The sequence below is a fragment of the Anomaloglossus baeobatrachus genome, chromosome 1 (assembly GCF_048569485.1).
Source record: "Anomaloglossus baeobatrachus isolate aAnoBae1 chromosome 1, aAnoBae1.hap1, whole genome shotgun sequence".
In the NCBI taxonomy this organism is placed as follows: Eukaryota; Metazoa; Chordata; class Amphibia; order Anura; family Aromobatidae; genus Anomaloglossus; species Anomaloglossus baeobatrachus.
In genome coordinates this window covers 522,468,697-522,485,783 of record NC_134353.1, presented here as the reverse complement: position 1 = coordinate 522,485,783, position 17,087 = coordinate 522,468,697, and the positions used below count along the sequence as shown (strand labels likewise).

General features: G+C 44.7%; 1 protein-coding gene across 1 annotated transcript in view; it reads left to right on the top strand.

Annotated features, from left to right (window-relative positions):
- Positions 1-17,087, top strand: part of SVEP1 (sushi, von Willebrand factor type A, EGF and pentraxin domain containing 1) — a 570,842-nt gene that overhangs the window by 283,138 nt on the left and 270,617 nt on the right. The window contains exon 17 of the mRNA XM_075316174.1: positions 431-592. Within this exon, the coding sequence (XP_075172289.1) occupies positions 431-592 (162 nt within the window). The remainder of the gene's footprint in view (positions 1-430; positions 593-17,087) is intronic.

Here is a 17,087-nt window from a genome sequence, read left to right as displayed (position 1 = left end):
CTGTAGTTCATAGAGAAAAAAAATCAATACGTAATCAGGTTTATTTATTAAATGTTATAATAAGGCGTGAAAAGATATCTGGCTCTATAAAGAAGCCGAGCATCTGTCTTTTACAATGTGTTGATCAATGAAGAGTGCTGAACTCTTGAGTTACATTATAGGATTAAGATAAATCAGAGGTAATCTTCTTAACTTTGCACTTTTTCATCAACTGGTCGTAACTTTCCAGTAGATAGACAGCTATTACTTAGCTATAAAGATCATGCTGTATAACACACCATGAATTGATCATTGTGATTAGCAGGACTGGATCAGTATGAGTGCCATTTGATTCTGGTAGCCTACAGCTCTGTGCTGTTTATCTGTCTTGGCATTGTGGTTTGGTAGCTGAACTATGTAGATAAAGCTCTCCTGTTTCATGATTCCACAGTAAACTGCCCAAAGGGGACGTTTTATTCCCTGGAACACAACACTTGTGAAAGCTGCTGGATTGGCTCATACCAAAATGAAGAAGGCCAAATGGATTGTAAAAGCTGCCCTACTGGTACATACACTGAATATCTGCATTCAAAGCGTGTATCTGAATGCAAAGGTAGGTACATTGTGGCCACTGTGATATATAATGCCATTATATGCTCCTATTTCTGATTTCATTATGTATTTTAATCACTGGATTTCCACAAAAATATTCTATTGTCTTTTGTATATTTACTAATTTTAATTTCATCATATGAATTCAGTACAATCTATGTATTATTGGTTCTTGGTGAATCAGTTTGGTCTGTATGATCATCCTAGGATACGGCGTAACCGTTGCTTGACTGCTTGATATTTAATTTAACTGAAACAAAAACAAAAGAATACAGCAGCACTTTGTAAGCAATACAATTGATGCAAACTTAGAATATATTACATTTAAACTATATTAACGCCATATGGAATAAATGAAGGGACTTTGGCCAATTCATGTGAGCCCATAAACCACAACTTTTGTTGCGTTTGATTGGCTCACATGAATTGGCCAGGAGAGGCATGAAATAAGTTAGAATCCCATCAAAGAAGAGTCAACTTGTCACAATTGATGGCCTCACATGAATTGGCCAATTTATGCGCTAAGTACCTTCATTTTTTTACCTTCAGTATACTCCATATTGCATTAATGCAGTTTAAATGTCACACATGTTTGCATATCTCTTAGAGCTTACAGAGTGCTGCTGTACTCTTTTGTTTGTTTCATGTAGCAGCTCGCTTCTGTTCACATTTATTTGGAGATGCTGGTAATTTTTGGGGTTTTGCATTAATTTAAACTGGTCAATCTGTTCTACAAATTTGCAGAAATGGCCACATGGAGGTTTCTTCAGTAATAATAACTTATGTAAACCAGACTTTTGACTTAATCTTGCAATATTATCCATACCTAATCCATAAAGAGAAAAACATAGCACACTGACATATGTAATACACATCCCCAATTTTAATCCATAATACTAGTAACATAAAGGCATTTTTCCATGGTTATCTGTCAGATTTCTGTTCTACCACAATGCCCAGAATTTATTTTCAAAATATTCTAAATAATGTAGAGTGCTGGTGCACTTGCAAATCTATGTATGTTTGTTTAGTATCATTTTAGAGAAAACATACACTTAAATGCCATCCGAGTGAATGTGTCTCAAGTGACTAGTCCAAGATTCTAGTCCCTGATGGCTTCTCCCCACATTGCCCCACTAGATTGAGAGAACTCTTCTAATGTGTATAGGGAGAAACCTTTCACTATAACGAGTGAGGCCAGATTTTAAATGTATGTTTTCTCTGACATGTCATATCTAGAGAAGAGCAAAAACAAGGTTTGGTGTTTGTACCGAACACAGACTTTACAAAAAAACAGAGTTCGGATTCGGCGTTCAGGTGCTTTACGTATGAACACGGCCCATGCAAGCATCGCTTTACTTTGGTACGCTCGGTGCTCAGGCCTGTGAGAGCCGATTGCAGTGTTTGATCGGCTTGCACTGGGGTAACAATAGCATGATCGTGATCGGTTGTAATGTGCACCAAAGAAAAAAATTGGAACCCCCCCCCCTCCCCCTCCCCAGTAGTGATCTGTTTAAGGCTGGCTGGCTGCATGTGGGTGCAGATCAAGAACTGCCCAGTTAGTGATTTCCATTGGGGTTCAGGTCAAGTCTGGGTCCCAAACCGTATTTTATCTGAAGCCTGGCTGCATTCGCCAAACCGAACTTCCATGGGTCCACTCACCTCTAGTAATAGCATTTTACAGTAAAACGTATGAGGTAATAATAACTCAGCCAGTATCTGATACATGCTACCCATGTTTTGGGCAGAATTAATCTGCTTTCAGGTTCCCTTCAAAGGAGTCTTCTTTTAGGAAATCTCATTTCCCGGTCAGTTTGTTGTTTAAAAAAAAAATACACACACGTTTTACTCACCATCCCAGGTCCACCAGTAAGTCTATGGATTCATGGACACATTTCACATCTCCACTAGACTGACTTCAAATCACTAACCAGTGATCACCTCTATTACTTCGCCATCTGTAACAAAACTCACAATTGTATTACTCTAGCTTATCTTTAGGGCGCATCACCCCAACCAATGTGCAAAAGTCTATAAAGTCTGATAAATTTAAAATTTAAAGGGAACCTGTCAGATTCAATATACACCCAGAACCACGATCAATTCTGGGTGCATATTGCTAAGTCCTGCCTAACCGTCCCTGTATACACTAGCATAGATAAAGCGATCTGTAGAAAAAGTATTTCTAAAGATCTTTTGCCACATGCTAATGAGCAAGGGGTCTAGTCCCCCTGGGCGTTAGTTCCCCAACCAGTCGCCCCCCATTAGCATGTTAGTACATCCCTGTGGGCGTGCTATCATGTTAAGCAATACGCAGCGTCACACGATGATTTCACTAACCTCTCCACTGCCATCGCGTCTGACGGGGGATTTCGGCTCAGTGCACATGACCCCAGAGTTTGGGTCACGCGCACTACTTCAGTTTGAAGCCAGGACGCGTACACTTGACTTCATAGTGCGCATGACCCAAACTCGTTGATTGTTGAGAACGCAGGTTGTTCGTCGTTCCTGAGGCAGCACACATCGCTATGTGTGACATCTCGGGAACGACGAACTACAGCTTACCTGCGGCCGCCGGCAATGAGGAAGGAAGAAGGTGGGCGGGATGTTTCGCACGCTCATCTCTGCCCCTCTGCTTCTATTGGGCGGCCGCTTAGTGATGCAGCTGTGACACCGAATGAACCGGTTTGCCGTCTACATCGACATTGCTAGGCAGGTAAGTCCATGTGATGGCTCCTAACGATATTGTGCGCCATGGGCAGCGATTTGCCTGTGACGCACAAACGATGGGGGCGGGTGCTTTCATTATATCGCTGCGTGTAAAGACCCCTTTATTGTGACATACCATTACTAGTTCATGAAGTGAAAGATCAGAAAATATTTTTAAATAGTACCCACTAAATTTGTGTGAACACTAAAAGCTGTTAATTAAATACAATGCCTAAAAAGTATAGTTTATACGCCAAAAATAGAAAGGATTATTATAGATGAGCAGAAATAACAAAATTCAAATTCACCAATTTCCTGGGAAATTCGTTTTGGAGTAAAGTTATTCTCCACACTTTTAATGTCTCTTCAGCCCCAAGAGCATACGAAATGTATTATGTAGAAAATAGAAAAAAATATTTATCGCATCTCTGGCCCCTCCACTCTTCACCATCCACTGTAAGGTCCTGTGCATATCTTCTTCTCACCGCCACTGAGTGCTCAATCTCCAAGGCAAGAGATCTGATGAGGCCCAGGAAATTTCTGAGCAAGAACATGTAAGGCCACAATGTCACCAGTCTGAGGCCCCCTTCACACGCATGTGTCTCCGGTACGTGCTAGGTCCGTGCCTGCATGTACCGGAGACACGGACACACGTAAACCCATTAAAATCAAAGGGTTTATGTGCACGCACGTGTTTAGCCATTGGCCCGTGCCTCCGTGTGGAGCACACGTGACCCCTTTTGCTCCACATGGATGCATGTCCGTGTTTTTCCGGCAGCACGGGTGTCACGCGGCCCGCACACGTACCACACGGAAGTAGTGTGGATGCGGGCCCACGTGACAAGCGCCAGAGAAACACACGTGTCATTTTAAAAATAAAAAAAAACACAAACTCCCCTCCTCGAGTCCTGCAGTCTCTGCTGTGGCTGTCACCTGCATCCGTCCCCCAGTGAATTTGAACAACGCATCTTCTTCACTGGGGGCCGGAAGCAGTGTCAGCGGGGCGTGGCCTGTGCCGGACGCTGTCAGTCAGCACCACAGACAGCTCCGGAAGAAAAAGGTAAGTCGGGGCTTTCCGTTCTCCATGTGCTATTACGTATAACACACGGAGAACACACGTAGTGCCATAAACACGGCACACGGAGGGGAACACGCACCCTTGACACGTCCGTGAAACAGGTGAGTGATTTTCACGGACGTGTGAAGGGGGCCTGAGATGGTGAAAAACCAAGGGACCAGAGAAGTGGACGGTTAAGTATTTTTTTTTCTTAACTGTTTTTATGGCCCTTTTGTGTTTCAGCAAATTGGTTGCCTATTGACCACCATTTTGTTAAATCCATGTAAAAGCAAATTTAAATCTGCATTTTGGCAAATGTGGATGTTTGGAATATTTGAGTAGAAGGAAATTCCACTCAAATGTATTCACTAATCTCTAATTATAACACTTTTTTTAAATCATAAATTTTCTAAAATTTCTATAAACTACAGAATGATGGGAACTTTTACCTTGGGCTTAAAGTCCAACACAGCATAGGGCGATTGGCATTTGCAAAGAACACCAAGATTGGACGATTTGACATTGGCGCCCTCTTCTCCTCACGGATGAGAGCAGGTTCACACTAAGCACATGTGACAGATGGAAAAGAGTGTGGAGACACCATGTAGAACATTCTGCTGCCTGCAACATCCTCCAGCATGACCAGTTTGGCAATGGCTGTTGGGAGGCATTTCTTTGGAGGGCCACACAGCCCTCCATGTGCTAACCAGAGGTACCCTGACTGTCATTAGATGCCGGATGAGATCCTCAGACCCATTGTGAGACCATGTGCAGGTAGAGAGGGGCATGCATTCCTTCTGTTGCATAACAATGTTAGGCCTCATGGGGCTGAAGTATTTCAGCATTTCCTACATGATGAGGCACTGATGCTATGGACTGGCCTGCCCATTCCCCAGACCTGAATCCGATAAAGCACATCTGGAATATCATGTCTTGTTCCATCCACTAATGGCAGGTTGAACCACAACCTCTTCTGGGATTAGATCCCTCAGGAGAACATCCGCCACCTCATCAGGAGTCTGCCCAGGCATTGTATGGAGATCATACAAGCACGTGTACGCCATACAAACTACTGAACCTTGTCTTGAGGCACTTCCCCTGAAGTTAAATCAGCCTGTAATTTGATTTTTCACTTTAATTTTGACTTAATCATTCCAAATCCAGTCCTCCATGGGATATTAATTTTTCTTTAGATTTATCATTTTCATGTTTTATTGCTCTCAATGCATCCCACTATGTAATGAATAAAGATCTATGATGTGGTATTTAATGTTCCCTTTTTTTTAGCAGTGTTTATATAATGATACAGTCATGGCTGAAACTGTTGACACCCTTGAAGTTGGTAAATTGATCCAAAAGATCCCAGAAAATTATTGCAATTACATGTTTTATTATACTATCAAGAAGCTTCTTAAACCTCTCAATTGGCATTTTGGACCACTCTTCTTTTGCAAACTGCTCCAGGTCTCTCATACTTGAAGGGTGCCTTCTTCCAACAGCAATTTTAAGATCTCTATCATTAGGTGATCAATAGGATTTTTATCTGGAATCATTGCTGGCCCCTTCAGAACTTTCTAGCTCTTTGTTTCCATCCATTTAGGGGTGTTCCTTGAAGTTTATTTGGGGTCATTGTCCTACTGGAACACCCATGGCCAAGGACACAAACCCAGCTTTTTGATATGGAGCACTGCATGGCGACTAAAAATCCCTTGGTAATCTTGATATTTCATGAAACCTTGCACACAGTCAAGGCACCCAGTGCCAGGGGATGCAAGACTGTCACGGTTTCGCCTCCCCGTCCACTTGGCTAGGGGTGGAGCCTTCTCCTGGGCTTGACTTCCAGAGCTTGGATGCTTTAAAAACTGACATCTCCAGTGAACCAGCACCGGCTATAAGCTTAGCACTGCTTTGCCTGTGATTGCTGGTCCTGTAAGTGTTATCCTGATCCTTCTGCTCCTGTGCCCCCATGCCCTGTCTGTGTTCCGTCCCCTAGTCATCCCTCCATTCCTCTGTCCCCTCTCCTACCTCCCCACTCAGTTGCTTCCTCTGGTACTGACCTCGTGACCTCGGTCTGACCTCGACTCCGCTTCTGCTCGTTCCTCCTGTCCTCCTTCTGCCTGAACTGTGTTTGACCCAGCCTACCTGACCATTCCTCGCACGCCCTGCAGCTCTGCTCCCCATCTGTGCTGTGAGGCAGTGTACGAGTACACACTGTGCATCCACTTCCTGATTCTGGTTGCTCTGTGTAGTGTCTTCTGCTGCAGCGTTCCGGCTCCCCCTGGTGGCAGCTTGACAAAGACAACCCCAAAACATAATTGAACCTCTATGATATTTGACTGTAGGTACTGTGTTCTTTTATTTGTAGGCCTCATTCTGTTTTAGGTAAACAGTAGAATGATGTGCTTTACCAAACGTTCTATATTGGTCTCATCTGTCCAGAAATCTCTTTCCCAAAAGGATTTTAACTTACGTACATTGTGGCAAACTGCAGTCTAGCTTTTTATGTCTGTGTCAGCACTGAGGTCCTCCTGGGTCTCCTGCCATAGCACTTCATGTCATTCAAATGTTGATGTATAGTTCGCTCTGACACTGATGTACCCTGATCCTGCATAACAGCCAGCATTTCTTTGGAACTTATCCACTATCCAGACTATCCTGTGTTGCAACCTTTCATCAATTTTTCTCTGCCATGCACATTCAGGGAGATTAGCTTAATGCCATGGGTTGTAATTTTTTAATTATGTTGCTCACCATGGACAAATGAACATCAAGATCTCTGGAGATGCACTTCTAATCTTGAGATTGTTGACATTTTCAAACAATGTTGGTTCTCAAGTCCTAAAGGCCCAGTCACACTAAACAACTTACCAGCGATCCCAACAACGATCCAACCTGATAGGGATCGCTGGTAAGTGGCTAGGAGGTTGCTGGTGAGATGTCACACGGCGACGCTCCAGCGATCCCACCAGCAACCTGACCTGGCAGGGATCGCTGGAGCGTGGCTACACGAGTTGCTGGTGAGCTCACCAGCAACCAGTGTCCCAGCCCCCAGCCAGCAGCGCCGCGTGGAAGATGCTGAGCTTGGTAACTAAGGTAAATATCGGGTAACCAACCCGATATTTACCTTGGTTACCAGTGCACGCAGCTACACGTGCAGAGAGCAGGGAGCAGCGCACACCGCTAAGCGCTGGCTCCCTGCTCTCCTAGTTACAGCACACATCGGGTTAATTACCCGATGTGTGCTGCAGCTACATGTGCACAGAGCAGGGAGCAGCGCACACTGAGCGCTGGCTCCCTGCTCTCCTAGTTACAGCACACATCGGGTTAATTACCCGATGTGTGCTGCAGCTACATGTGCACAGAGCAGGGAGCAGCGCACACTGCTTAGCGCTGGCTCCCTGCTCTCCTAGTTACAGCACACATTGGGTTAATTACCCGATGTGTGCTGTAGCTACATGTGCAAGAAGCAGGAGCCGGCACTGACAGTGAGAGCGGAGGAGGCTGGTAACGAAGGTAAATATCGGGTAACCAAGGACAGGGCTTCTTGGTTACCCGATGTTTACTGTGGTTACCAGCCTCCGCAGAAGCCGGCTCCTGTTGTTTAGTTGTTGCTGTCTCGTTGTCACACACAGCGATCTGTGCTTCACAGCGGGACAGCAACAACTAAAAAATGGCCCAGGACATTCAGCAACAACCAGCGACCTCACAGCAGGGGCCAGGTTGTTGCTGGATGTCACACTAAGCAACATCATCAGCAACATCGCTGTTACATCACAAAAGTTGTTCGTTAGCAGCGATGTTGCTAGCGATGTTGCTTAGTGTGACGGGGCCTTTAGACAGTTCTCTTCTCTTCTTTCTGTTCTCCATGCTTAGTGTGGCATATGCAGACACGTAATGCAAAGATTGAGTCAACTTCTCCCCTTTTTTGTGGTGTCAAGTGCAATTTTAATTTTGTCTACACCTATTAACTTGCGACAGGTGAGTCTGAATGAACATCACATGCTTGAAATCAAGTTGTCTGTGGTGACCTGTGTCATTCTTGGGGTTCAGTTCTTGGGTTATAAGTGTTGATTCATTTGAAAAGTGACTAACGAAGGGGACACTACTCTCCAAAAGTTTTCAAACATACAGTATTCATTTTGGTTGTCCAATAATGTGTTTACAAATGTATTGTATGGCATTATTACTTTTATACATTTTGTGGAAGGTTTGTATACATTTTACTCTAGCCAAGAATAATGTCAAGTCTTCTGGTCTCAAGGAGAAGCTATATATTCAGTAGCATAATGATTGGATATGCTTTACACTCATTGTCATTTGAGAATTACATTTTACTAAAATTATAATGCAAACAATCTTACTGAGGCAAATAATCAATTTTGAATAAATCTGAAAGTAAGTTTCAAGCCAGACTTAAGACAAAGCACAGCTAATTTGTTATCTCAGTGTGTCCATGGATAATTTATTTGATTGCACTAAGTGCCAGTGCATGAAATAAACAGATGACATATTGCCATGGTGAAAAAGTAACAGCATTTTATGCTGAATTAGTCAAACTAATAGTTGTATGATGGGAGATTTTTTTAGCACTGTAACTGATGCTTTGTGTAAAAAAACAATCAGATGGGAAACAAATAGCACTTTTCCATAAAGGGGTTGTCCCACTAACAAATTACATTTTTGGAATCCCAAAAAGAAATCCAGCAAAATGTACACACCCAAATTCAAAAGCTCTCTTTTATGTCTTCTGAGCCCCACAATGTGGGGCTCAGTCACATTTCTGTACTGAGGAAAGCCCGTTTAATTTACCCAGTGTCTGTCTCCAGAAGCATGAGCTGGGTACAATGTATGGGCACTGCAAAGTACAGTATGGGCACTACAATGGTAGATTTGTAATTTTCATTACTGCTTGTTTCAGGAAAACACCAATGGAGTCAAAATAGTCACTGCATCTGTGGATAAATTCATACATGGGTGTTATTTACAAAATGGGGACACTTGAGGGGGGATTCTGCTCTTTTGTCACTTATGGGCTCTATCTGGACTCTGCAAACTTTTCTCTGAAATTCAGAGCTCCAAGGGTCAAATAGTGCTCCTTCCCTCCCTGGCAGGTCTGCTTGTGTAACTAAGTAGTTCTGTACAACCACATATTGGGTATGGTCATGCTCATCAGAAATTGTGTAACATATTTGGTGCCACTGTTCCCCATTTTCCAATGTGAAAATGTAAAATCTGGGGCTAAAAAAAACATTTTTGTGGTAAAAATGTAATTTTTTATGTTCACCGCCCACAGGTATAAAATTTAGTTACACACTTGTGGCGTTAATATGCTCACTGCATGCCTAAATTAATTAATTCAGAGGTATAGTTTGTAAAATTGGGTCACTTATGGGGGGGTTCTGCTGTTCTGACACCTCAGGGGCTCTGTCAATATGACATGGCATCCACAAACCATAACAGAAAAGTCTCAAGTACAAAATGGCGCTCCTTACCTTATAAGCTGTCCACTGTGCCTAAAAAGTAGTTCCCGATTACATGTGGGGTATTGAAACACAGAAGAAAATGCACAACAAACTGTCTTGTCCACTTTTTTCTTAATAGCTATTATAAAAATTAAAAACTTGTGACTAAAAATAGTTTAGTGGTGAAAATGTAATTGTTCTTTTAATAGCCAATGGTAAAAAATTCTGTGAGGCACATGTGGTGTCAACATGCACACTGCTCCCTAGATGAATTCATTAAGGTGTGTAGTTTGTTAAATGTAGTCACTTATGGGTGACGTCTGCTTTTCTTGCACTTCAGGGACTCTGCCAATATGACATGGTACCCCAAAACAATTCCAGCAAGATCTGCACTGCAATATGGCGCTCCTTCCATTTTGAGCTTTGCACTGCACCTCATATTTTTGAGTTACTGGCAAACTCAGGAGAAATTGTGTAACAAATTCTACCTTTTGATTTCTACTATTACCTTTTTGAAAATTAAAACTTGGGGCCAAAGTAACATTGTATTGGAAAAACTGAGAAATTTTAATTTACTCAGCCCAATGTTAAAAAATTTTGTGAATATCCTGAAGGTGAAAAATACTCACCACACCCCTAGTTGAAAACATTGAGATGTTTAGTTTTCAAAATGGGGTCACTTGTGGTGGAGTTTCTGCTGTTTTGCCATGTCAGTGGCTCTTCAAATGTGACATGGTGTCTGCAATCTATTCCAGCCAAAATAATGCTCCAAAATTGAAATAGCGCTCTTTCCCCTTCAAAACACTGCCGTGAGCCAAAAAGTAGTTTTCCACCCCATATGGGGTATCACTTTACACAGGAGAAAAAACACAACACATTCTATTCATTTTCTGCAGCAAAAGCATCATATTTGGGGAAAAATGTATGTTTTCATTTTCATAGCCCATTATTGAAAAAAATTCTGTGAAGCACCTGTGCATTCAATGTGCTATCTACACTTCTAAATAAATTACATGGGGATATATTTTCCAAAATGGGTCACTCATGAGTAGAGTTGAGTGCGGTTCGTGGTTCGAGGTTCTCCAGTTCGCGGCTCGAGTGATTTTGGGGGCTGTTCTAGATAGAACTAGAACTCGAGCTTTTTGCTAAAGCTCGATAGTTCTAGATACGTTCGAGAACGGTTCTAGCAGCAAAAAGACCAGCTAATTACTAGCTGGCTTTCCGCTGTAATAGTGTAAGTCACTCTGTGACTCACACTATTATGACATTTCAGTGTATAGTGTGCAGGAACAGCGCATTCAGATCACTGCTGTATGGATAATGGCGATCGCGATTTTTTTTTTTCCTTGTCTTCCTTCCCTAAGCGCGCGTGTGTAGTGGGGCGGGCCAGCATGTCAGCCAATCCCAGACACACACACAGCTAAGTGGACTTTTAGCCAGAGAAGCAACGGCATGTGTGATAGGATGTCCATGTCACATGTCCCTGCATTATAAAACCGGACATTTTCCTCCAGCACGCCATTATCTGCCTTCTGCGTCCTTGGTGTCAGTCATCACTGGCGCAGCTCCTATCGCCGATACTGCTGTGTACGCTCCATACACAGCGCTGTACAGCATAGGGATAGCACTTTCTATCAGTCCTTTTAAGGGCTCATACCGGCAGGGTCAGAGCCATAGGTGACAGGTCCGTGAAAACAGAGTTTAACAGCTACACAAGATGACAGCGTCTGTGTAGCTAAGGTCAGGGATTTCCTCGCTGCATTTCCCCATTAGGAGGGATAGAAAGGCAGGCATCCTTTCCTCTACCCAGAGACCCACAACCCTGCCACTGTACCCTCCTGTCCTTTGCACACTCAAACTCATTGTTACTAAGCCATTATACTAGCAAACACTGAGTGAACTTAGTGGCATCCTAAACGTGGCTGTTGGACTTCTGTATCGTCCCACAAGTGCAAAGATATTTGCAGCACCTCTGCCTGCATTGCACACTCAAACTCATTGTTACTAAGCCATTATACTAGCAAACACTGAGTGAACTTAGTGGCATCCTAAATGTGGCTGTTGGACTTCTGTATTGTCCCACTAGTTCAAAGATATTTGCAGCACGTCTGCCTGCATTGCACACTCAAGCTCATTGTTACTAAGCCATTATACTAGCAAACACTGAGTGAACTTAGTGGCATCCTAAACGTGGCTGTTGGACTTCTGTATCGTCCCACAAGTGCAAAGATATTTGCAGCATCTCTGCCTGCATTGCACACTCAAACTCATTGTTACTAAGCCATTATACTAGCAAACACTGAGTGAACTTAGTGGCATCCTAAACGTGGCTGTTGGACTTCTGTATAGTCCCACTAGTGCAAATATATTTGCAGCACGTCTGCCTGCATTGCACACTCAAACTCATTGTTACTAAGCCATTATACTAGCAAACACTGCTGCCAGTTTAAGGGCCGTAGTTGCATTGTCAGTGATAATTATTGTTGTTTATTCTGCTGTTAATAAAGATAGACAACCGCTGCAATCTACACCACCTCTCAATTTTTACTACCACATTTTAAGTGCACAAGCTTGTCACAATCAAAATGAGTGGCAAAATGACAGATTCTGGTGGAAAGGGTAAGAGGCGTGTTGGAAAAGGAAAAAAAGGGTTTGTCCGTGGGGAAGATGGCAAAGCTCCATTAACATGTGCTGAAAATAGACCATCTTCCAGCAAATGTAAGATGTCTACTACTTACCAAGGACAATCCGCCGTGCTCCCTTTTTTACGGACACGGACAACTGGAACAAAGGTAGATGATGGCCAAAAAAGGAAAATGCTTGAATGGATCTCAAGTGGTCCAACAAGTGCCCTCTCCGCCACCTCAACTACCGCATCCAAAAAACACCAGTCCTCTGAGTTGTCATCCCATTCAAACTTGCTTTCTCCCAGCTCAGAAGTCTCCATCCGCCCTGCACAGTATGGTGGAACTGAGATGGCTGATTCTGCAGAGCTGTTCAGTCACACTATAGCCTGGGAATCAGAGGTCTGCTCCCAAGCTACAGTGAGTACAGACCAGGAAATGGTCTGCAGTGATGCCCAGAACCTTTGTGACTCTGATTCAGGCCGTGAGGACCAAGTTTCTGAGCATATTGACCCTTTTTCACCAACTGTAACACCTGTTGTTATAGACAATGAGGAACATACTGATGACGATGAGACGCAGATACCAGATTGGGATGACAACTTAAATATTCGGTCAGGGCAAGAAGAGGCTCGGTCTGAGGGTGAGGGGAGTGCAAACACAACAATTGATGAGGACGTTCTAGATCCCACCTACTGTCAACCCACAGTCAGGCACTCGAGTAGGTCAACAGAGGTGGTGGAGGAGGATGCAACTGATGACGAAGTTACCTTGCGCCTTCCTGGACAGAGTCGGAGTACTGGTGGCACGTCTACAACTGCATCCTCAGCCACCACTGTGCCTCTGAGCACTAGTCGGGGTGGATCAACAGGTCGCATGCCCTCTAAGCCTTGCCTAGCCTGGTCCTTTTTTGACATAGCAAAAGATCGCACAAATTATGTGATCTGTAAAATTTGTCATGGTTCTCTTAGTAGAGGTCAAAACCTCAGCAGTTTGACAACTTCTTTCATGAATCGTCACATGAATAAATATCATATGTCCCGGTGGGAAGCTCACCGTGCTGCAATGCGGCCTAGCGGAGCGAACCATCCACCGCCTGCCCCTTCTAGTGCATCCGCGCGCTCTTCATCTTCTAGGACTGTGGGGACAGCTGTCACACCTGGTTTTCCACGCACAACTTCCACAACTGTAACCGCAACAGGCAGTTTGCTTGGTAGGTCATCAGTTGGTTTAGAAGGGGAAACAAGTGCGTGTGTACAGCTCTCTCAGACATCGATAGCCCCAACGTTGGATGAAGGCGACATCATGTCTACGCCTGCACTTTCCTCACAAAGGTGCATTTTTCCAGGGACACCCTACTCAACACCGTCTACACACAGCAGCCAGATCTCTGTCCCTCAGATGTGGACAAATAAAAGGGCATTTCCTGCGACCCATGACAAAGCTAAGAGGTTGACTTTATCCCTCTGTAAGCTCTTGGCTACCGAAATGCTGCCTTTCTGCCTGGTGGACACACAGGATTTTAGAGACCTTATGTCTGTCGCTGTGCCCCAGTACCAGATGCCAAGTCGCCACTACTTCTCTAAGAAAGGTGTGCTCGCGCTACACCAGCATGTCGCACACAACATCACCGCTTCCTTGAGAAACTCTGTGTGTGAACGGGTGCATTTCACCACCGATACTTGGACCAGTAAGCATGGACAGGGACGTTACATGTCGCTGACTGGGCACTGGGTAACTATGGTGATAGATGGTGAAGGGTCTGCTGCACAAGTCTTGCCGTCCCCACGACTTGTGTGTCAATCCTCTGTCTGTCCAAGTTCCGCCACTGCTTCTGCCTCCTCCACCTCATCTGGGTCCTCCATCTCCGCCCCAAGCCTGCCTGGTCAGGCCACCATCGTTCTCAATGCGCAGAAGGAATCATGCACCCCTCATTACTATGCTGGCAGCAGAGCGCAAGGGCATCAGGCGGTCTTTAGCTTGACATGTCTTGGGAATAAGAGTCACACAGCTGAGGAGTTGTGGTCAGCTCTTCAGGCCGAGTTTAATAAATGGTTGTCTCCACTCAACCTGCAGCCTGGTAAGGCCGTGTGCGATAATGCTGCAAACCTGGGTGCGGCCCTTCGCCTGGGCAAGGTGACACACGTTCCTTGTATGGCTCACATGTTGAACCTTGTTGTCCAGCAATTTTTAACACACTATCCCGGCCTAGATGGCCTTCTGACCAGGGCACGAAAACTGTCTGCTCACTTCCGCCGTTCAACCGCCGCAGCTGAGCGACTTGCATCGCTCCAGAAGTCTTTTGGCCTGCTGGTTCATCGCCTGAAATGCGATGTGGCGACACGCTGGAATTCGACTCTCCACATGTTACAGCGACTGTGGCAGCACCGCCGAGCCCTGGTGCAATACGTCATGACGTATAGCCTGGGCCAACGAGATGCAGAGGTGGGGCAGATCACCCTGATGGAGTGGTCTCAGATCAAGGACCTATGCACCCTTCTGCACAGTTTCGACATGGCGACGAATATGTTTAGCACTGACAATGCCATTATCAGCATGACATTTCCAGTCATTTACATGCTGGAGCACACGCTAAACACTATTCAGAGTGAGGGGGTGAGACAACAGGAAGGGGAGGAACTACAGGAGGATTCATATGCGCAAGGGACAACAACATCACCAAGGTCCAGACGTTCATCATCACCAACGCGGCAGGCATGGGACCATGGGGGACAGGGATCAACAAGGGCGCATGGTAGCAGGCGAAATGTTGAGGAAGGTGCAGGAGAACATGAAGAAATGGATGACGAACTGTCCATGGACATGGAAGACTCAGTGGATGAGGGAGACCTTGGTCAAATTTCAGTTGAAAGAGGTTGGGGGGAGATGTCAGAGAAAGAAAGAACGGTTAGCACCTCTATGCCACAAACACAGTGTGGACTTGGTCCGCATGGCTGCGCAAGACACATGAGCGCCTTCTTGCTGCACTACCTCCAACATGACCCTCGTATTGTCAAAATTAGAAGTGATGATGAATATTGGCTTGCCACACTATTAGATCCCCGGTACAAGTCCAAATTTTGTGACATAATTCCAGCCATAGAAAGGGACGCACGTATGCAGGAGTATCAGCAGAAGCTGTTACTCGATCTTAGCTCGGCTTTTTCACCAAACAACCGTGCAGGTGCAGGAAGTGAATCTCCCAGTTGCAACTTGACAAACATGGGACAGTCTCATCATCTTCAACAGTCTACCCGTACCAGTAGCACCGTATCTGGTGCTGGTAACAGCAATTTTTTGGAATCTTTTCATAATTTTTTTAGACCGTCCTTTGCAAGACCACCAGAGACAACAAGTCTGACACATAGTCAACGGCTGGAGAGGATGATACAGGAGTATCTCCAAATGAACATTGATGCCTTGACTTTGCAAATGGAGCCTTGCTCATTTTGGGCTTCAAATCTTGAAAAATGGCCAGAGCTCTCCAGTTACGCCTTGGAGATTTTGTCATGTCCAGCTGCCAGCGTTGTCTCTGAACGTGTCTTCAGTGCTGCTGGGTGTGTGCTGACAGATAAGCGCACGTGTCTGTCCAGTGACAATGTGGACAGACTAACGTTCATCAAAATGAACAAGTCATGAATCCACCAGGAATTTACTACCCCTGTGTCATCCTGGGGAGAGTAAATGCTTGTGGATTTGGATTGTGCTTGATACAAATCAAAACATCCTGTTTGCAACTAGGGCACAAGTGCTGCCACTGAATGGGTGGGTGTCTGTGTGGCCCAATTTTTTTAAAAAAAGGGAGAGTCCGCTTGGAGTAACCCTTGCTTACATTGTTTTTAAAAATGATCCAAGATGAACAAGTCATGGTTCAGCAAAGACTTTATCTACCTACCCCGGTGTCATCCTGGGGACGGTTAAGAATGGCGTATTTTTGAATGTGCTTGATGCAAATCTAGCTGTGAAGTGTACAACTGGGGCACAACTGCTGCCACTGAAGGGGTGGGTGTGTGTGGGGCCCAATTTTTGGAAAAAAGGGAGACTCCGCTTGGAGTAACCCTTGCTTACAGTGTTTTTAAAAAGGAGCCGAGATGAACAGAGCTGGGATCAGGAAAGACTTTGCTACCTACCCCGGTGTCATCCTGGGGACGGTTAAGGATGGTGTATTTTTGAATGTGCTTGATGCAAATCTAGCTGTGAAGTGTACAACTGGGGCACAACTGCTGCCACTGAAGGGGTGGGTGTGTGTGGGGCCCAATTTTTGGAAAAAAGGGAGACTCCGCTTGGAGTAACCCTTGCTTACAGTGTTTTTAAAAAGGAGCCAAGATGAACAGAGCTGGGATCAGGAAAGACTTAGCTACCTACCCCGGTGTCATCCTGGGGACGGTTAAGGATGGCGTATTTTTGAATGTGCTTGATGCAAATCTACCTGTTAAGTGTACAACTGGGGCACAAGTGCTGCCACTGAAGGGGGTGGGTGTCTGTGTGGCCCAATTTTTGCAAAAAAGGAGTCACCTTGCGGTGCTTTACATGATTTTAGAAGGGCGTGCCATGCCTATATCTGTGTCTCCTCCTCTTTTTCCTTGTCCGGCTCTTTTGTTTTCGCATGAATATATGTCCTTGTCACTTTCCCATGTGTTTGTG